General features: G+C 30.3%; 2 protein-coding genes across 4 annotated transcripts; both read right to left on the bottom strand.

Annotated features, from left to right (window-relative positions):
• Nucleotides 1-2,863: 2,863 nt before the first annotated feature.
• LOC114396612 lies at nucleotides 2,864-5,930 on the bottom strand. Its single transcript, XM_028358685.1, has 4 exons — nucleotides 5,084-5,930; nucleotides 4,360-4,600; nucleotides 3,541-3,658; nucleotides 2,864-3,405 (listed from the first exon to the last, which is right to left on the bottom strand). Exons 1-4 carry the CDS (start codon nucleotides 5,701-5,703, stop codon nucleotides 3,314-3,316), a joined length of 1,071 nt encoding a protein of 356 aa, XP_028214486.1. The 5' UTR covers nucleotides 5,704-5,930; the 3' UTR covers nucleotides 2,864-3,313.
• An 8,176-nt stretch (nucleotides 5,931-14,106) lies between these two features.
• Nucleotides 14,107-17,057, bottom strand: LOC114395651 (protein LAZY 1-like). 3 transcript variants are annotated; one of them, XM_028357481.1, is made up of 6 exons: nucleotides 16,812-17,057; nucleotides 16,629-16,727; nucleotides 16,461-16,527; nucleotides 15,138-15,952; nucleotides 14,651-14,840; nucleotides 14,107-14,429 (listed from the first exon to the last, which is right to left on the bottom strand). In XM_028357481.1, the coding sequence occupies exons 2-6, from the start codon at nucleotides 16,632-16,634 to the stop codon at nucleotides 14,410-14,412; spliced, it is 1,098 nt and encodes a 365-aa protein (XP_028213282.1). In that variant the 5' UTR covers nucleotides 16,635-16,727; nucleotides 16,812-17,057; the 3' UTR covers nucleotides 14,107-14,409. The 3 variants fall into 3 exon arrangements, with proteins under 3 accessions (XP_028213282.1, XP_028213284.1, XP_028213283.1); XM_028357483.1 differs by having other exon boundaries at nucleotides 15,138-15,928; XM_028357482.1 differs by lacking the exon at nucleotides 16,812-17,057 and having other exon boundaries at nucleotides 16,629-16,778.
• Nucleotides 17,058-22,801: the final 5,744 nt, after the last annotated feature.

Here is a 22,801-nt window from a genome sequence, read left to right as displayed (position 1 = left end):
AATACTAGATAATAACTGGATTGACTTTACTCTAATGTCTTGTCTCTCTTTTCCCACGAGACAACTGTTAATCTATTAAAATCTTTAGCAATTTATAGCCACACTTCTTTTTACTTTTAAGGTAGACCTTGGTTTTTTATTTTAAAATTATTCTAATTTTATTATTTAATAACTTTTACTTATATAATATTTATAGAGATTAATGTTTATATACCGAAAGTGTAAAATGATTTTATACTATAATCTAATCATATAACATTGTTTAAATTATTTTAAAATAATAAACAAATTTATTATACATAATCAATAAGTTTTTTACTGCATAATCTTTTTAATGTCATTTCTATTAATATTTTAAGTTCACTAAAATTCTCTAAATATAATCTTATATAGAGTTAACCAATTTTGTTGGTGTAAAGTAAACTGCTCAGATTTTTATCACGGTAATTGGTGATTGTATTAGTTTCATGGCTACAATTGATAATTGTTTGTCTTCTATAAGAAACCAAGTTGTATGGCCTCAATTGACTAAATTGTTAATTGGTTATATGTGAGCGTATAGTAATTTGGATATTTCAATTTACCGTGATTTCATCCAAGTCTTTGTCTTGTCCCTCTTTTATGTGGTTGTTCTTGTATATAGAATTTGTGAGACTGCATGGTGCTCAGTCAATTGGAAGCCTAAAACCTTGGTCGATAACATTAGTTTGTTCAATTAATGTTGAAACAAATGTGGATTTGGATTTACCAAGGCAGAACAGAGAGCAAATAAATCTGAATTCGTATCCACGAAAAAGAAAATTGAACATTGAAACATACAGTATCATCGAAGATTTTATGATTTAATAGATCTTTCATATCACAAGTGCTTCAACGTAACGGATGGAATTCATGACACAAAACAAATCAAATCAATAGACATAAGTAAACAATGTTGCAATAATTGTTATTAGGTTTTGGAACAATGAAGGTGAAGCAAACGAGAATAATTTATATTTTTCTGAATTTCGTGAATTAAGAGAAAAAATCAAGATGTATTAATATGAATCATTTAATCCTATGCACTTTACCATTAAAGAGTAGGTAGCACTTTAGAGGAACCTGATCCCTACATGTATTGCTTTATCATGTTTATATTACATGCATGCAGGTTTCGTTTAAATGAGCAATTAACAAAACTTCGAAGTATACATTCTGCATGCCCAACGAAGATAGCAACATCAAAGCTTTCAGTAGTACCCACTCTTCTCCTTCTGCCTCTAAAATCAGTTCGAGTAGCAACAACTCTTCCATGGTGATCTCAGACACACACCCCAGCTCCTGTCAAGTTAGCGTCCACATTGCACGTAAGGCTACCAACTGAAGGAGGACTCCATCTCTCAGCTGTGCTTCCTTCACTACCTCTCCCTATTCTCCCCCGCTGCTTTTTTAACAAAATGGGTTAAAAACAAAAACTAATTACCATAATGGGTTGATCAAAATCAGTGCATGAACTCACATCATTTATCAAGTCCTCCACTACCCAACCAAGATGAAGCTTTTCCCAGCATCCCGAGTTCACCAAGCAGGTCACAACGGTATAGAATGAGTTTTCTATCTGCGACTCACAAAGAGGGCCCGAGCTCTCAGATTAGACCTCGTAGGTAAGCATTCCCGACAAAGCTTCCATAGGAACAGTTTTTCTCGAGGTAGAATTTCAAGGTTCCAGGAAACTGTTCATTATGAAATGATACACACTTCTAACTGTATAAGCCCCACTACTATGAAACCTCCACACTCTATCATCCTCAAGGTTTGGCTCAAAGATAGGCATCTTCAGAATTGCCTGTACATCCCTCGGACAGAATAACTGCTGGATAAGAGCAGAATTCCAACCATCACTCTATCTGTCAATAATATCACTCACTCTCAAGTGTTGAAGTCTATCAGTAATAGGAGACTCTAAGAAAAGATTGTTCTCCAACCTCAACCAAGGCTCGTTTCACAATCCAATCTTTGTGTCATTACCCAACTTCCATCTATAATATGATAGACTAAAATTTGAAGTCCTTCAATAATATGATAGACTAAACTTTATTAAAAATTCTTAATTTTGATGAATTCAAATTCTTAATCGAGAGATAAATATTGAATGAAAAGCAAAAATGCAAAATCACCAAAATTAGTAATTTTCAACCATAAAGGTGGTGTTAAAAATATAGTTTCAATGAGAATGTCACTAGCATAGGAATCAAAGAAGAACTCATATCTTTGTTCAACCAAATAAGTTAAATTCCATTGTCACAACATTTAAATTGCTTTGCTCTAAAGTATGCTTTCCTTGATTTTTTTTATTTTCTTATTTATATTTATTAAATTTCCCCTCTTATTCATCACCAAAATCAAGTTTAATCAAGCTTAGTTCCTATTACCTTGTCCAAAGCCATGAAAGTCCAGAAAAATTATAATATTATTTTTTAATTTATCATTTATAAAAAATTGGTAGATAAATCATTTTTTGAATATAAAGTGTACCGGATACTAATAAATTTTAAAAAGATAACATATTCAAACACCCATTTATTGTAAACACTCCATCAATTCCTCTTATTTTTGTCTCTCTACCTATTTTTCTTTATAACTTTTCACTCTCTCACTAGGTATCAATTAGCACTTTTGAGTGTCCAAGTATAATTTTCCATTTTAAAAATAGTAGTCACGTCACCGATACATGCGTTCCCCTTTCCTGAAGTAGCCCATTCGAATAAAAGATTACTTAAATTGCATTATAGATATGATTAATCACACATTAAAGCAGCGCAGAAACACAGAAAAAGAAGCAGCTTATGAGATACCGAGAAGGGAGACATTATCCACTAGGCAGTGAAGAGTGGATAACATGTCACGTTCTGGAATGCAATGTAAAATGACACACATGCAGATGCCCAGAAAATAAGATAAAGCCACATCATTAATATGTGATGCAACTCAACTCTTCCAATTTGAACAACACACTACCCTCTAATTAACTCAACAACAGGAACAACAAAACAGAAGCCGGTGAAACTAATACAATAATACTCTAGGGTTGCTCAAACAGCAGGCAACGGCAATGGCAAACCTGCTTGTCCAATGTCAAGAGAGTCAAAGATGATTGATTCTAAATGTCAGTAACAAAACAAATGGCTACCCGATTAGGTGGTGGTTTCTCCCTTGGGACGGAGAAGAACCACAATGCAGGAGGCCAAACAGTTGAGAGTGGCCCATAAAATAGGGTGAAGAAAATTCTAAAACTACTCGATCTCTACTCCACAAAATTGCAGGCCGCGAAACCTCACAGTACCACAGCAACCTTTTCTTGGGAAACAAAGGCGGAAGGATGAGCAATGAGGGGCTCATAGTGGTCAGCTCCAGCACCGCACCAACCTGTATGTGGAAATTTGCTTAGAAATTTCATTATAAAATGACAATGAAAAAGTTAACCAGACTGAAAACAGACACTACTGTTGAAAGTTTGAACAGAAATGGCCACATCTATTTAAATATTTTGTTCTCCATTACCTGTTCCTTTCATGAAAAGGAAAAATGGAGGTTCAGTAATTCGGCTCCTTGGACGATGTGGAAGGAAGAAAACACAATTTTCTTCATCGACCATGGCATCTGAACCATGTGCTTGCACCTGAAAATGATGACCAAATTCAGATGGAAGCATGGTGACCGACAATTACCCACATGTACAAAAACTAAACAGCACAAAAAGATTAATTTTTGCCTCTGCACCCATTATATTATGGGTAAATTATATCAGGAGAAATCACAATCAATACCCATATCAAAAAGTGGGAAAACAAGAACTCGGATGATTATAAAAGAATTCCCAATTATAAAAGACTCGTAAGAATGACTTAAAAGTCATAATCAAACCTGTACAGCAAGCCACACAGTACTACTATGCACAGAAACAAATAAATAATTGAATGTGTCACACGGATATATCTGCAGATGCAGGCCATAACTGAATAGTTCATTTAAAGTGGCTCTTAAGGTCCCATCAATCTGCCAATTAGTTCCTGGAATGCAATTGAAGAAAACGCCCGACACAAATATATTATGAAAACCTCTTAATAATAAAGTTTATTTTTCTTCAAAAAAAAGTTTATTCAATTTCAATTTACTTCTACTAGAAGAGAACTGCCATACAGAAGCACAAAGAAGTTAAGCTTTTCTCTACTATATACACTGCACAGCTAAAACAAGTAGGAGCTTAAAGATTGTCATCAAATAATAATGTTTTTTTTTAAACACCAAATTGAAAGAATAAAAACAAACACCAAAAGCAACTCAAGTTTCCACTGAAAGCTCCGGGATTTTGTTACTTACCACATATATCTCTCGCTTGAACTCTGTAGCAAGGCATTCAATTGCAATATCATCACCGAAAGCTGCAGCACGACCCTCTCTATTCTCATCTACAGATAATAAACCCTCCTCAGTATATTGCAAAGTGATGATATCATATTCATCATCAGGAGAACCAGAGATCAACATGTATTTGGCCCAACTTGGACCATCATTCACCGAAACACATCTCTCTTTGTAAATAGACTCCGCCGCCATTTCTCTTCAATCACAAAAACAACACATAGTAAAGAAAACAACCAAAACCAATCGCAACAACAGCAGTCATGGAACTTTCATGCCCCATCTCAACACTTCTCACATCAAATAAGTTAAAATCTCATAAATCTCTTTAGCAAAGAAAAAGAAATCCAGCTCAGAAACACATCAAAACAATACAACTTTCATTCTTTAATTTCTTTCGTCTTCTTTATAATTGTAGCTGTGAATCTTCTAGTGTAACTAACAAAGTAAAGTTCCACGCCTATTTTCTCAACTTTTATCAAACCCTAAAAAAGAGAAAACGAATCGATTAATTCAAAATGTTATGAAATGAAACAATTAAAACGGAGAAGAACTTATTCTTGCATTTCTTCCTTTCAATTCAAACAAATAAAATTAAACTTTATATGAAATCAATGAATGAAACTCCTAACGATTCAAAAGCAAATAAAAACTACGAATGAAACTTGTAGCGATTCAATACCTTTGCATGCCGAGGTGAACAAGCTCTTCGATAGCCGAATCAAGAGCAAATCGATCCTCCTTCTTCGCCAACAATTTCACCTCCTGAACGACATGAATCCCCCAACCGTTCTTCAGATCCGGCGAGTACATGTGCCGAATCGCGTTGTCGATCGCTTCTCTCTCCTCAAAACTCACAGATCCGAGATCCTCCAAGAACCGCGCCACCGTCCGCCGCCGCAGCTCGCGCGCGTCAACGTCCTCGCCGCCCATTGCCTTCCGCGACGCTGTGAACAGGCAGTTTCCGTCGGCGGAGACCTCACCGCCGTGAGAGAGCCGGAAGACAACAGATCTGAGGGCGGAGGACGACAGCGGAGACGACGAATCCTCCTCCTCCGGCGGTGGCTTCCAGAGCACTCCCTTCGCGTGGAGCCTCTGGAGGTGGCGCCGCTGCTGCTCCTCCAAACCGACGACGTCTTCCCACCCACCGCCGGCGAACGGCGCGCCACCGACGTTGGCCGGAACGACGAGATCTACGGTTCCTATAGGTTCTGGTTTGGGTTCCCGCCACGGAAGCGTGGCCGGCGGCGAACCTTGGAATGGTTCGGCGACGGAGGTTGAGTCACAGAGAAGCTTCCCCATTATGATAAATGAATGAATGTGTGTGAATAAAGTTTTCTCTTTTTTTTTTTCAAAATTTTCTTGATTATTCGGAACGAGAGAATTTGGTGGGTTTTCTTGTGCCTGTGTGTGTTCAACGGGAAAGAGCTGCGGAAGAGAGAGAGAGAGAGAGAGAAGAGAGAGAGTAGGGTTAACGGATAGATGGACGGAGCGGGAGAATTAGACACGTGGATAAATGTGAACGTTAACGTTATTATGACCTTTCTCGGCCATATAAATACAAGGGAAATATATATTTTTAATTTTTAATTTTTCAAGTTTTTTTAAATTACTAATGCTCTTAATAAATAAAAAATTTATTTGAAGTCACGGTAAAGAGTGAATTATCAAGTATGAGAGGAGTGCTGAGATGTACTCTTTATTACAAGTTACATATTCTCTATAATACACTTTCACCATAGCTTAAAATTTAATAAAAATAATGAAATCATGAAAAAAAATCTTAAATGAGGAATGAGATTTATATAATTTATGATTTAACAAGAGATTTGATAAAGTAAATCCACTTATTTTTTTTAGAAGAATACCTTAGTAAATTGCATCCGAATGCATTTTAAGATTAGTTGTAATTGTCAATTATTAACGTGCACCTTTTAACTTTTTTAATAATTAGTTGGCATTTTAATAAATTTTAAGCAATTACATTAAAAATATATATTTTAAGTAATAATAAAAAATATGTTTAAAACAATATATTAAATAATGCCTGAGAATATATATTTGTTAATATTTCTCATAATTATGATGAGAAAATATTACTAATACTTTTAATAATAATTTTTACTTTTAAAAATTAATTTAAATGAGAATTAAAAAGGAAATAAGGATATCATATTTACTTTTCATTTATTTTTTTAAAAAAATTTCATATTGACCACTAACGCGGTTGTTGAGAGGAAAATCACAAAAGAAAATAGGGAGAATTGAATTGCTGAGAATTAGATTCATATTTTACAAAAATACAAGTTTAAATTTCATTTTTGATGAAATAATTATATTGATAAATGATCTATAAATATATTTGTAAGTGTTTTGTGAGGTCAGCATATCCGATATTTTCAATAAATTCCTTTGAAATCCAACTCATAAGTTTTTCTTTCAAGAAAAAAAAAACAATGCAACATTGGTGGTCGAACCCAAAAGCTAATTATTGATTATTTATTGTATGTGACTTATGGAATATTCCAAAAGGATTTCGACAACTCATCTCCTCTGGTTGATTTCAACATTAACTTCAAATAAAATAATTCCATACCTCAAATAAAATAATGACATTTCATTAGTTAATTTGAAAATATTGTCATTTTCATTTGTATTAAAAGTATCACCAATTCGACGGCTAAAAAAAAACTCACCAACCAACTCCAATTTTGACTACTTTGGAGTCTACACCACCTGCACCCACTACTCATATTTTGATTCTAATTAACGGCAAAATTCTAAATCAATAAATTAATTTTTTAAATTAATAATAACATAAACTGAGAGTTTTACCACTTAAATAAATTTCTTTTTATATGTAATTATAAAACCTAATTCAAATCAGTATATTTATATAATAAAGTCATAGAGAGCGTTAGCACAGTATTTAAACTTAAACATGCACTAATACATTTTTTCTAACATTAGTATTCAAAATTAATTTTAACATTTGTATTTTATCTATTTTATTTTCATTAAAATAATTTTATGTCAAGTAAATTTATTTTACACAGTATTTTTATTTTATGTCAAGTAACTAGTTTTAAAACTAAAGTTTTTAACTTATAAGAAATTTTAAAGTTAAAAAATAAAATTGACAAACAATTTCTATTTTTGAGTTTTTATCTATAGCTTTAATTTAAAAGTATTTTTTTAAATAGAATAAAAAAATAAGTCCAACACCTCTCAAAACAAAACAAAAAATAATAATAAAAAGTCTAACATATCCTAAATCTTCTCTCGTCTTTATTCTCTATTGTTGGGAAGTTACTGATTAAGAACTGAAGTAAGAAAAGTTACTAATTAAGAAATTTATGTAACTCAATAAGGCAAAACATACAACTTTGGATAAAGAAGTCCACGAGTTGAAATGAATTATTAGATGAGTAACGATCCATAAACATCTTATTATTTTAAATATTTTTTAATATCTTTTATTTTTTTATTTCTTTTTCTATCATATCATAAATAGAATTGTATTTATAATTTTATTTTTTTCCTCTATAGATGTTAAATAGTATAATGGGTGACCTTTTTCACTACTACTATTATACACGTTTTTACTCAAAAACATTATAAAATTATTTATGCACTTTATTAATAATTTAACGCGAAAACATAAAATATGCGTCCGTTAAAAACGTTTCTTCAAGTCCAAACCAAACATGCGTATACATATTTTGAAAAAATGTGGGTTAAATGAGAAGCTGCATAAATTTGTCTTGATGGATAATTTACAAGTTTCCCTCGTAATTAATGATTCTTCCCAATTGAAGCTGCCTAAGGAGCAAATTAAAATGCTCATGTGTTGTTAGGGATGCAAAATTTGTATCGAGAAGCAAAAGAGACATTTTCCTTTTAACTCAATAACAACGTAAAGTAAGCATCTTTCAAAAAAAACGTAATTAAAGTAAGCAAATCACGAAACAAGAACCACAAACGTTAAGAAGTAAGAGATTTAATTAAATACTACTAGTAATTAAAGTATACGAAAAATAACAGATCTCAAGCAATGCATGTTCCGAGTATCACCAGCATTGATGAATATCATAAGAATTAATGAAATTATATCAACTTAAGCTTAAGTGTTACTACGGATATCTTAGCCACCGGAATAATAATATGCCATAAGAAAATGAAAAAAAGTGATGAAGAGGAAAAATTTGAAAGATTCTGTAAAAAGAAAAGAAAAAACAAGTAAGGAAAAGTTTGAAAGATAGCAATGGAAGAGTTTAAATATTATACTAGCCCTATATTCCTTTTATCCTTACTTATTCGTTCGATCAAGACTAATTTGGGTTATCCGAAACCAGTTCTTTTTTTGACAGATAAAATAACTTTTTTGTATTATTTTGCTTTTATAGTATATAATTCACTAATTAATTTTATTATGTGCTCGGGTCCTCTACACAATTTTTTCCTCCAACCATCATCTTTCAGCATCCCAATCTTTGATTTGATTAATCATTATATAACAAGCCAATTGTCTTCGTTTTTGGAGCAAAGAAAACCTTAATTACCTGGAGAAGATTTGGCATGTGAGTTACAGGAGAAGTGAGTTTGAAAAGAAATAGAAAAGAGTGTAATTATAATAAGTGATATCATGTGTTAATATGATAGAGAGAAATATAAATAAGATAGTAGTATTAAATTAGTGTTTCTAGTTTATGAATATGAATGTCCATATAGTAAATATTTACTCGTTATTAAAAATGTTTTTTTTAATAATGGGCTTGTTTCTATATTTATAAAGATCAAGGAGAAGAAAAAAATCCCCCTTAATGTGGTAGAAGATTCATTTTTTTCTTGAATAAATTAATGTGAAATAACTCATAGCAAGAACATCTCAACTATGTTAACATTCAATAACTAACAAAAACCCACCAAATAACATTAATAAAAAAGAGTTGGAAAAACATATAGGGAGACTAAATCAAAACCCATAATAAACAAAGTCAAATGAACCTATAAGAAGGGAGAATAATATAATTACAAAGAGATTCACTCCTAACAAAACGTGGGGCATGATCCCATATCAATAAAAAAACTGTCCTAGAGGAAACTCCATGATTAGCAAGGAGGTTAGCACAGGTATTTTTTTTCTCTAAAAATGTGTGAAAACAACAAAATTATATCTTTACAAGCATATAGACATGCAAATTTTCCATCTCCTATATGAAGGCACAAGGAACAGGGTGAGCAAAAGCATTGAAAACTAATTTAAGGTAGAAGATTAATTAGAAAGTAGATGAGGAATTTAAAAAAATTATGTTGTGAACCACTAATCAGATATTAATATAAGTATACCTCTTAAAATAATTATTATAAAATTCAACAAATTTATGAATATGATAATTTATGATTTAATAATAACTGACTTAAATATAAAAAAAAATAGTGTTAAATCTCTTCACATTTGTTAATACATAAATTATTTAATCTTAAAAATGGATGTGAGATAATCAAATCCCCATATGAAATGAAATTATAAGAGAATATTTATGAAAAATTATTTAACAACTTTCATTGATGACAATGCGATAATTAAAAGCAATAATACTTTACAAGCACCAATCAACTTTTCCCATCTTGGTTTGCTTACCCATTATCTTTGTGCATCATTATTGAAGGGTGAATGGATGAGGATGATGGAGATTAAAATAAAAAAGGTGCATGATTAGGTGAATAATTAGGCAAATAATATAGGGTGATTAATAAATATGAAAGATAAGTCCTTCGATCTTTATTATTGACTTTAGGATAAAAGTCCTATGTGTTTATATCTCAGAGTCATGCATGATTTGAGTCATATCCAAGAATTAATTATGACAAGATAGAGGGGTATCTCAATGTTTGGAAACATTTTCTCAATGAAAGATATTCTACAAACGGGCGTTCAATGAGATGTTAACTATAGCTTTCAACTCGACCACCTAGTCTCTAGGCTTGATATCCTCGTTATTTCACATAGGTATCCTATCCACGTGGTTCTGGTAGAAACTATGAACCTATGTCGTTCAATAGCAAAAATCAAAGTAACTGCTTGGTTTAGACCACAATCAACATGACAGGACAATCTACACCTAAAATTTATATTGCTCTTCATTTGATTTGCTTTTTTTAAGTGTATTTTGTCTAAAGAAAATGTAGCTTTCTTTCCTTTAAAAGTTTGTTTGGAGAATACTTAAAAAGAAAAAGAAAAAAGTATGTATTAATAGTGTAATTTTTTTATATATTATCATTAAACTATAAATCATCATGTATATTAAATTAATTGATTTTTATCATAATTAATTTATAAGTCATACTAAAAATGAATTTAAGTTCATCTAATTTTTTCTTACCAGCGATTAAATTTCATATTGAGAACTGAACAAGTTTGCCTGCATAATTTTCACACCGCCGACACTTTATTCTTAAGTTCATCTAAAAGGTTGGGTGCAGGTTCATCATCTTCAAAAACTAATGCACTGCTCGGATGCAAAAAGATGAAAAGGAAAATAAAAATTAAAGAATAAAAAAATAGAAATCTATATTAACTTCAGTCTTCAAAGCTTTACTTAATTCCTTTTGTTCACTAACTACGTACTAAGCTTAATTAAGTTTAAACGCACACTTCATTACATACATATAATAAGTTCAAAATTATATATTTGGCTCATTTGTGTGTGTATATTTTTAGATATGAAGGCATATTGATAATATTAATTATTTATTGTAATTCTATCTAGAGATTTGTGATTTTCATAGGCAATCTAATTTTTTTTTCATTTTATAGAATGAAGATATCTATATTAAGTTAATAAATTAAAAAATACTTCTAAACAGATTTTTTTTTAAAAAATATAATTTTTTAAATAAGTTGGATATATAAACGGAACTTCAACTTCATATTTTTTAATAAGTCAGGTGCCAGGGTTTAGATTTTACTCTTTTAAATAAAAGAATGAAGATTGAGTAACTAAACTTTATTATATATAGAAAATAGGAACATTATATTAGATTTAGCTGACGGGTTTATTCTTGTCGATGGCTTTTCTTAGAAAGCTTGGGGTGCATTGTGTGACAGGGAAACGAATCTTTTATGTTTTAGTTAAGGATAGGGAAACCATTAAATGATTTTAATGTTTCCTTAATCTGACAAATTTATCCTAGAATTATCTTTTGGTTCTTTTTCCGGCCCTACATGCAAATATTAATGGGCGAATCACTTATTGAAGGATTTTGATGCTTATCCCAAAATATCAATATAAAGTACTTAATTATAAAGAATTTAAAATTTTGGAATTTTAAAAAATTAAAAGTCTGAAATTTTAATTTTCTTCTAAAAGGTGAGAAATTGAAATTCTCTTCTTACGGTCGTTTTCTTCAAGAAACACCATCGTCTGAGCATAGAGGAACATGTATCGTGCATCAACCATATTTTCTCTCTTTTTTTATTCATTTTTTCATCCTCATAATTTTAATTTTTTTATCCAAACATAAAATTTTAAAAATAAAAGAATTTTAATTGAAGTATTTAAAATTTTTAGAATTTAAAATTTCTCAGAATTATAAATTTCTCCATCCAAACACACTTAAGAATTTTAATTATCAAATTTTTTTATTTTTAAAATTTTGTGTTTGGATTAAAAAAATTAAAATTTCAAGGATAAAAGAAGATGAGTCACGAGTTCGAAAACAAAAACTTTTAAGTGGAAGAGAGGATGAATGTTAAAAAAAATACGAAAATGTTTTGAAAAGTTTTATTTATCAAGAAGAGAATTTTAATTTCTCATTTTTAAAAGGAAATTAAAATTTCACATTTTTAGTTGTTTGAAATTCTGTTTTAAAATTTAAAAAATTTAAATTCTTCATAAAAAAAGCATTCAAAGAATTCTAGATTAAAGAAATTTTTTTCATCCAAACGCACTCTAATTTAAAAAAAAATGCTTTTAGTCTGAATCATCAAATCAGGTTAACAAAAATGATGATAAGTGCTGACACAACATTGTTAGCATTTGAAATGTGTCCACTTCCTTTCACCATTTTTGTTAAGATTGTCCAACTCCAATGACTAAAACTGTATTTTTTAAAAATTTGGGAAACTTTTTTTTTTTTTTTCAATTTGGGGTAACCAAAATAAATTTACCCCAAATTTTAGGCACTACAAATATAATCAGGCCTAAAAAAATCAGTCATCTCATTTAACATAATTTAATAAGAATTTTTAAAAATGTGAAATTATTTTATTTCTTTCTAATCAATAAAATAATAAAAAAAGGGGAATGAAGCAAACAAATTCCTACAAAAGAAAAAAGGAATATAAGGCTATATTTGAGCTTTGAAATATTTTTATTTCTATTGATAATTATTAAATCATAATATTATCTTTTTATTTTTAAAAAATTATTTATACACAAAAAAGAATATCCTTGATGTCTCCTTTTCGTTTTTATGTTAATAACTAACTAGAAAAAAGAATAATTTTAATTTATTTTATTGTAGAATGTCATGTTAACTAAAGCTTAGAAATATATTTAAAAAACAAACTTGTAAAAGAATTAATTGAAGTTAATTACATATTTTTCTAATTTTATTTTATTGTGTTATTGATTGAAAGGTAATAAAAATAAGAATGAATTATACTAACCTTGTCTGTTACACAAACTTACATTGCTTTTTTAAGTTTTAACCATTACAGAAACTTCTCTTGCAAGGGAGCCAGCGCAATGTTTTTAAACAATAAGGGCAGTGCTGTTAAAAAAATTGAATTGGACTGGTGTTTAATTCAACTGTTCTGTAATTTAGTTTTTAAAGTTGAACTGCTCCAAAACTGAATTTATGAGATTAAAAATGTGAAAATTTTGCTTCAAAGTAAGATATTTAATGAGAACAATTTAAAGTAGTTCGGGAATAATTCAGATAATTTGGAGCAATTCAGAGCAATTCCATTCAATTTAATTCACCTAAATTATTATGCAGTTTATTTGAGTACTCACCCCTAATTACAGGAGGTTAGTGTAACGTATAAGAGGGTCAATGTATATTTTTAAAAAACTAAGGAAATTAGTGTAGAAGTAGATAAAAGTAGAAGATTTCCGGGTAATTTCATAAAACTTCAAGGTAAATTAGTGTAAACTAATTGTCTTTTCCTTGATCCAGAATTCAATTAAGTTAAATTTTGTTATAAGTTTTAACAAAACCTTTATCCAACATGACTGAATGTGTGATATTTACGATTTAATTACTCTTTTGGATCTATAGTTACAATAATTTTTCATTGTGATCCCTTTGAAACATTCCAATTTAGTTCATATGGTTGCAATTTTTTTGATGTTTAGTTCTCCCTGTCTAAAATCGCCCAATGCAATTACATCCATATCTTTTAAAATTGTTACAGAAATTGGAACTGATGGTGAAAAAACATCAAAAATTTAGATAATTTCAATTTTGTAACGATTTTAAAGTATCTAACAATTTTAGGTGATTTAAGACCCCGAGGACTATAAGGGTTAAAAAAAAAATCTATTATGTGAAATAAAATGAGATATTTTAATCTATAGTGACTAAAACGAAAGGTTGTGGTAACTATTGAGAGAGAAAAAAAAAGATAATCAAACCTTTTATCAAAATAGCCACAGTCACAATTTAAACATATCTTGTCACGTATATATCCACATCCACCCCCATAAACTAGTTCCAGTATTTATTCATTATGCTAGCATACATCGATGATTTGACGGTGGATTCTGTGATTATAATTTATACCCAATTTATATTGTCAACTAAATAGCTATGATTTATATTTTTCTTCTTTTATTATTACTAGACAAATCTTACATTTCACACTGACCACCATGAGGTAGACACTGAAACTACCTCAATTATTCGTTTTATATATAAGTTTTCACAGTACAAACACAATATTAGGTATTACTAATAGAGGATGACAGCTTATAAACAGCACAATTTCTTCTCCGTCTTTCACAGCTCTAGAACTAAGTCTGCAATGCACAGAGAAAAAGAAAACTGAGTCAGGGTAGAAGAAGCAACACATAAGACTGAAACTGAAAATAGAGATGCTACAAATGATTTGCTATGTTACAATCACTTGCTGCTTTCATCAACAGAATTATGAAATTCTATAATGGGCCTATGAAAAATTTAAATACATAGCATAGGTTAAACTGTGAAATAGGCCAATGAAAAATCTTTGTATACTTACAATCTGCATCTGTTTTGATCCAGTACTCCCTGTTGACAGATGAATCTTCCTCTGGATGCACCAGGTCACTTTTGTTGTAGCCTCCTTCATTGATTGTTTTCTTCTTCTTCTGGTTCTTGTGGTGTTTAGCAGATTTTTGTGCAGCTGTTGAACTTTCAGGGTGAACTTTCTTGCGGAACATATGGAGAATCTAAAAACCACAAACATAGCTACAGTCATAACCAGAATAATACTACATGTCAAGACTAAGACCATAAATAAATAATATGCTATTTAAGGCAAAAAGAAAAGAACATTAAAATGCAAAGCTATAAAAATCAACACGAAGAATGCTGGTTACTTTATGTAATAGTCCTTATTCAATATATTTTTATACAATTTTAATGTAACACGTTGATAATCATTACTCATACTAAAGATTATGGTAATGCATAGTAGTTATACAGAAACAAGTGCAAATAGAAAGTTATAGAACCTATTTGTGTACCTTATTCAGTTTTGTCTCAGCAGAAGCAGAATCAATAGGCCCACCATTTATTGAAGTAGAATTCTTAGAATAAGCATGGAGCATTCTTTTCTTCAGCTTTTCTTTCATCAGGTTCATGGCAGACTTGTCCACTTCCTTCTCAGCTCTTTTGTCCTCCTTTTCACATTTTGCACTGAAATTCTCCTCAGCTGATTTGCTTCTCTGAAACAGCTCCCCGAGCGAAGTCCTATGTTCTTTCTTTGCTGCTGCTGCAGTTGTTTCAGACAGTTCAATAGCTGTTCCAAAGAGATATCCCTGGAGTGGACAAATTGCAGCACCATTTCCATTTGGTTCTGTGCCTTCTATTGGCTTTCCACTGAGTGTTATTATGCTGACATGGCTGCTTCTCCCAGTGCTGACATGGCTGCTTCTCCCAGTGCTAACATGGCTAGTCCTCCTTGAGGAGTCAATGCTAACATCATCCTTGGTTTCAGCTCCTAGAACTTTCTCTAGCTCATCATTGATGAGCTTCAGATCATTCTCAGTGACTTCATCTTCTTTTTCAGTTATGCTCTCAACAGAAATGGGAAATGATGGTGTTGTTGAGGGGTCAGATACTCGTTCTGAACCAAGAGTTCCAATTGCAAGGAAGCCAGGGAAGTATTCTCCCTCATAGTCTTCATCTACTCTTGCTGCTTCTAGGCCAGCAAAAGAGTTTCTAAGGTTGTTGTGACCTTTCTGAGCATGTTTGGAAAGTCTGATCCCAAGGTTTGGTTTCTGATAGACTTGTTCATCATCAAGTGGTGCCTGCCCTGAAAGACAATTGCAAGAATTCCCTGAAACAAACAAATTTAAAGGAACTATGGTAATTGAGAGGCATAACATGAGAAGTGGAATTCCATGATAGCATTCGGCTAGACTCTTCCCAATTCCGATCTTATGCTAGTAGAGATTTTATGGATCTTATTACTCTTAACAGCTTTTTAAACAGTCTACTTTTTATGTTCCAATTTTCAATTCTAGCCAGTCATTCCACTTTATTTTCATAATACCTCAAATTTAATCATAGCCTTTCAATTTCAATGTTTGTACCTAGGTGGTTAATACTGTGTCTTCATCATGGGCCTATATTTGTGGTCATAAGTGTTTGCAAGAGAATATTTGAATTCTCCTTAACTTACAGTTCAAAGGTCATCATCAGAAATCAAGTTATCTATTGTCTAGTATGGTAAATTTTGCTTTAATGTAGCGCCACTGGTTTTTTACTAATTTCATGGCCATCACATAGTTAATGCATGTATGGAAGAACATAAATATGTAGCTTGCTAACGGCATATGACTTACCAATGACCAAGTCCTTGAATGGTTCACTACTATTCTGGCGAAGTTTCCTGTGCATCCAGCCTAGTAACTGCAGCAAAAAATTAAAAAAAATAAATGAGGAAACCAACTTAGAAGAGTATGTACAGTGAATATTTTGTTCTGCAAGGCATGATTGATAAAGGATCTCACCTTCATCTTTGATATTCAACAAAAATCTTTGGAGTTTTGGTTGCCTAACTTGGGAAGATAAGGTAATTGGAGGGATTGTCTATCGTACTTAAATGATATCTTAAAAAGAACATATAAAATATTGGTGAGAATCAGTGATGTCTTATAGAGAGGATACAGCAAGAAAAACATAGAGAAACTTACAAACATTGTTTGCTGTTATATCTCAGCATTAAATCAAGTGGGTCCTAAACACGCTAATCTGATCATGTGCAAGGTCGACTAACAGTAAGGCTTATAATTTTTATGAATGATTTGGTATAGAAAATATTACTTATCAGTATTCTTTTGTCCATTGTTAAGAATTAAGATGCCATGCATCAACTGCCTCACACTTTCTGGTTTGTACTTGAACACGCATATTAACCATATGAAATAGTTTGGTACTCATGATGTACCACGACGTGTGTGTGCAACATAATGTGCCTCGTGCATCTCATTAATTAGTAGAGTTTGCGTTTGAGTAGTGATGAGCCATTGATTCTTGTGATTGGATAATCTCCAAATCATTGGTTGATGCCAATAGAGCATAAAACAATTGACAAACAATTGACCAACAAATGTATCTTTTCTCCTTCAGACAAGAAGTTAGAATAGTCTAGACCATAGAAGAATCCAGGGTCCCATCTCTTCAGCCTGAGGCAATAAAAAGTGTCTAGACACGTTAACAGTTTAGACCCTTGTAAATGATATGCCATGTTTCCTATTTCATTTTCAATTATTGTTTCCTAAGTGTTGCAATTTTGATGTTGGTTATTTAGTATTGTGATGTGGGTTGAGGCTAATTGTCCAAGGGACAATGTTGCACAACTGGAAAATTTTGACAAATTTTGGTTGGATAAGTGCTGATTAAACCATAATGGTGAGAATGGCACGTCTTATTTCTTGAAAAGAAAAATAAAAATGTATGTTTTAACATTTTTTTCCCATGTTCACCACAGTGAGTTGGGTTTGGTAGAGCACCAAGTTGATACACTTGGCAACCGTTTGAACTGTGTTATTCTGGAGCAGTGATAATAAATTCATTATTCATAAACTCTGAACCAAATAGTAGGTGAGGGGACCCTCTCCCCCCGTAAAAGGAATATGGTATGTTTTATATGTCGTTAGCAATGTTGCCATATGGTGTTTCAGACTCATTAGTCACTACGTACTCCTCTTTCCAGAAGAAAGTTAAATGTACTTTCCCATTCTTGTAAATATTGATCCACATCTTTGACTCTTTCTGCCAACATGGTTATAATGATTTGGTAACTATTGTTGCATCATTTGGATAAATAAAAATGAGAAAAGATAAAAAAGAAGTTCTATTTGTTAGATGAGAGAAAGAACAGTAGAAATAAAAAAAATGAATATAAAGACATTTTTTTTATTTGTGTGTGAATTGCAGTTTTATTGGTTCACTCAATGAAAACTCAACTTGTTGCTTGTTTATTAGTAGATATTGCACACTTTAATAAAATAATTTTTTTTATTAGTAACCTTCCAAGGAAGTTCCCAATTCGGGATGCAGAAAAATTAAGGGCAAATTGATATTCAAATGTATTTCATTAAAGTTATGTTTAAATATTTTTTCTATAAATATTTATATGAAAAGATAATAAGAAGATAAAATATATTGAATTTTTTTATAAGTTAAAATTAACTTATGTATCTTAATTTTTTTTAAAATTAAATGAAAAGAATTTCTACAAATACTAAGAGCATAAGTTAATTTTAGTTTTTTTATGAATAAGAATAAAAGATAATATCAAAAAAATTATAATATCCTTGCATCATATTTAATCAATTAAATTAAACTCCTTTAGTAAGTTAATTTTAACTTATACAAGTGTTAATACCGCCATTTTTCAATTATATCAAAAATTGATATTTGGATCATTATTGAAAGACAAACATCAAAGTCTTCAACATTGAAAATTGAAGACAAAATTATCAACTGTATATATCAAAGTTCAAAGTTATGGATGGTGAAAATTAAAAATAAAGCAATCAATGATAAAGATTGAAGACCAAAGTCATCGATGGTGAAGATTTAGTGAAAGTTTGTAGTTATTAGGGATAGTTATAATTTGTGCTCTATAAATATAGAACTTGCATGTTATAATAAGGGTTAAAACATGTAACATCATCGTATCCTCTCGAGTTCACTTGACGTTTACGCATCAACAAGTTAGGTTAGGACAATATTTTCAACTAACATTTTAATTCCAATTTTTATTTTCCTCTAAACCCTTTATATTTTTCGATTTATATTTTTTCTTGAAATCTTTATTTTTTCCAATCTCCATTTCTTTTAAAGACTTTTACTATTCAATCCCTACTTCTTATTATTATCGAAATTATTATCAAAATTATTATTATAACTATTATCAAAATACTATTAGGATTATTATTGGAGTCAATATTATCGAAATTCATCACTCTTTTGTTTACAATTTGTTTTAATGACTGATCTTTGATATTGATAAAAGTTTAAAACACAAATCCATGGTGAAGGGCCTACCAAGAGGATAAAAGGCCTCCAAAAAAAGAATTATTGTCTTCCTCAAATGTACCTATGAAATGAAATTATGTTTATTATAAAAAATAAACACAAATGTCAGAAACTTAAATTATTTTATCTTCTTATTATTTTTTCTTATGAGTATTTATGAAAAGAATTATCTAAACGAGCCCTAAGTTGTCTCACAATAATTTCATATAGTCATTCAATATTTTTTTCACACCAATTCTATCTAAACAAATTGTGTTAGAATTGAGAAGCTTTAACTCAAATCCCTAAAATTAATCAAAAGTTAGTTTAAATAAATAGATATTTTTTTATGAAAGTTTAAATAAATATATCTAACTCTTCTAGAGATAGTTGTTCGTCAAGTAAAAGAAGTAAGTTTGACCATGAAAAAAATAATTAATGGATGATATTAGGTGATATGTATATTAAACCATAAGTATATTAGAATATTAATCATTGATTTCCTCATTTAACATTATTAACAATTAAGATAACATATTTGATCTTACTTAAAAAAAATTCCAAAGCAACAAATTTATTCAAGTCGTTGGAACTTGCACAAGGTATATTTTGAATTTTGATCAACTAATATAGCTAGCCAATGTAAAAATGTTAATAGTAACTTTTCTTATAAAAAAACAGGGCTATTGCTTTGGAGAGTATTGGAATTTGATTATTTGACCACCCACAGATTCAGTTGTAAGTTGTAAGTTGTAAGTGGAGAATGCAACTAGGGCATATATGTTGGCAGATTATGGCAGATCAAAACAGTGTCCCTAGTGTTCTTTGTGATTCTGTTGGATGAAATTATTAACCTTATGTATTTTTTAAGATTCGAATGAAACGATATTAACGATAGATATGTTTTGTGACGCGTGACAACCGTCCACGCGTCATGCAATAGTTAAAATTTGCCTCACTTGGACCCTTTTTTTTTCCTTCTAAAACTAACCAAAGCTGTCAATTTTTTTGATATATCATTTGACAGTGAGAGACAATAATTCCTCAACCGTGTCTAATTACTTTATGTAAACTCTTATTTCAAACGATGTTTGGCAATGGTCGTAAAAGTCGATGAGTAAAGATCAAAAGTGAAAAATGATATATTTTAGTTTTTTTTTCCTCTCACTTTATTCTTCTTCGATTGTTCCCACTTGCAAATACAATCACATCTCAAAGATATTAGCTGTAGTTCGTTTGAAACTCAAATCTATAATTCGATTTTATTTAATAAGATTTGGAAACTTGCTATGTATAATTTAAATATAATCATTTATTATATTTTAAAATTTTATAAGATTTATTGTATGAGTTGTTATATAAATATCATTTCTCATGAAAGAGTCTAATGATACTTGTTATGGTTAGTTGATTACAAATTATCGATAATATAATTTTTAAAGTAATTATCATAAAAATTAATAAATTTATTATATATAAAAGATTGTGATTAGACGATCGTACAAAATTATTTTGTTTTATGTTAAAATTGAAAATAACTAATTGTTGTTCATTTTTGTGATTATACCATAGTATAGTGCTGTTACGATGTCCTCCTTCAAGTTTAATGGTTGAGACTTGAGAAGTGTCAATGATAATTCTCTAACATTTTATCTTTATAATTATATAGAATAACTTTTTTATTTAATTAAATACATGTAACGGATGCGAACATGAGTATTTGAGTAAGGTATAGCGAAATTCGGAAAAAGAAAGGAAAAAAGGTAAGTTATAGAGACACATAAAGTTACTAAACGTGTAGATATAGATCAAGAAACATTCTTTTCTAAAAATACGAATAAGAAAATAAATACGTAATAATTGCATTTACTATTTTACATTATTACCAGTTCTGGGAGTTTCATGAGCAATGGTGAGATAATATTACTCGACCAGAAAGTTTCATATACATATTCTCGACTCTACAGTTAGCTTCTTTGATTATGCGATCATGGCAATTCCACGTGACACATGGCTACGGGGAGTGGGGGACAATATTGCTATTATCTAAGTAAATGATGCCAATGAAAATGTTTTTTTTTTTTTTATCGATAAAGCTTCATTGTTAATTATTAATTTTTTAGTGAAAAATCAAATTCATAATCTTTTTTTTATCATTAAATTAATCTTATAATTCCAAAGATTGAGAATAGTTGAGAGAAGATTTCAGCTAATTACATAGACAATGCTTAACTAAATGAACGAGGAGAGTAGAAGTCACACTTAGGCATTCTAATTTATAATACAAAAATAGATATTGTTGTTAAACAGAGAATAACACCAATTGAAACAAATATAATATTGCTTTTAAGGACCTTATTACTGGCAGGCCTTCCATCAATAAAAAATATGTCATCATACTACGATTTTTGCTGGGATTAATAGCTTTGTATGATTTTGTATTGAATAAACTACCAATTGTGTCCACAAATTAATACCCCTTAAATGGTTTTAAAGTAATAAAATTGTTTAAATAATCTCTTATGTGCAATGAGAAATTTAACGATCATAATTCATAAGTTAAATAATCTCTTATATGTTAAATATTCATCACGTAAGCTCATAAATTGACGTATTTTAGTAAAGTTTAATGATTAATTTGATTTTTTTAACATTTATGATTTCTAATATTTCAAGAACTTTATAATACATTTTTTGTTGCTTTATCGACCACTTAGGAAGTAAATACTTCAAGGATGAAATTAGTAGTTTACTCATTTTGTATTACAACAAATGAAAGTTTCTAGTCAGGTTTGACTAATGTAGAATTGCTCGAATTATCAGGTCAGTTCTAACTACTATAGGGTGCGATTGAAAATATTGGCAATCACGCTTAGCTATGAAAATCAAGGCAATTGTTGCCTTCTCCAACTTCTAGTACCTTAGGTCGATCAATTGCAATGACTTGTTGACAAAAAAATATATTTTGATTTTGATTTCAATATAATTTGTGACTATAGAAATACCGTTTAACAAGAAAAAAAAATACTCATAAAAGCCTAAATGTGTATCTTGTCACTAAAATATAGCATTTGCTAGTGGATGAGGATAAAGATTTGTGAGGAAGAGAAGGGTGCAAAAGAGGGAGGGAGTGGTATGTGGAAAAGAGATGCAGAAGAGAGGAGAAAAAGGAGAGACGTGTAGAAGAGAGAAATAAGGAAAGCTACAAAAAAGAGAGAACATACATGATACAACAAGTGCGAGGAGAGAGATACGTGTAAGAAAGAAAAAAGTTACAAAGAGAAGCAAGGGAAGAAAGGACAAAACTTAAGTACAATTCTCTAAATTAATACTACTATTCTCCAATTAGAATTAAAATTTTATTTTGATATTCTGTATAATAAACATTTGTATTAAATGTTATGTTCTCTAAGAAGAAATTAGAGTTTTACGTCAATAATCTATTTAATAAAAATTTACATAGATGTCAATATAAATCATCAAGATAAAACTTTAACACTAATTGGAGAACACTAACAAAGCTACCAAAAAAATTGCATCTAAAAATTGTCTAAAAGATTTGGAAATGAGACCCTCCAAAACTTTGAATGAGAGAGTTAACATAAAATTGAGAAATAGAGAATGATTTTTTAAACTTTCATTTTACTCAAAAAAAATC

This window comes from Glycine soja, chromosome 18 (assembly GCF_004193775.1).
Source record: "Glycine soja cultivar W05 chromosome 18, ASM419377v2, whole genome shotgun sequence".
NCBI lineage: Eukaryota > Viridiplantae > Streptophyta > Magnoliopsida > Fabales > Fabaceae > Glycine > Glycine soja.
This window is presented reverse-complemented; position numbering and strand designations above follow the sequence as displayed.

Bases quoted from the DNA above. Each gene is read 5' to 3' on its own strand.
- LOC114395651 (XM_028357481.1), bottom strand. The intron at 14,841-15,137 runs GTACACAAATAG...TGTGGTTTTTAG, and splicing joins CTGAGACAAAACTGAATAAG to ATTCTCCATATGTTCCGCAA. The intron at 14,430-14,650 runs GTAAGTATACAA...TGTGCATTGCAG, and splicing joins GATCAAAACAGATGCAGATT to ACTTAGTTCTAGAGCTGTGA.
- LOC114396612 (XM_028358685.1), bottom strand. From the start codon at position 5,703: ATGGGGAAGCTTCTCTGTGACTCAACCTCCGTCGCCGAACCATTCCAA. The intron at 4,601-5,083 runs GTATTGAATCGC...TTGTGATTGAAG, and splicing joins GTTCACCTCGGCATGCAAAG to AGAAATGGCGGCGGAGTCTA. The intron at 3,406-3,540 runs GTAATGGAGAAC...TTCCACATACAG, and splicing joins CCTTTTCATGAAAGGAACAG to GTTGGTGCGGTGCTGGAGCT.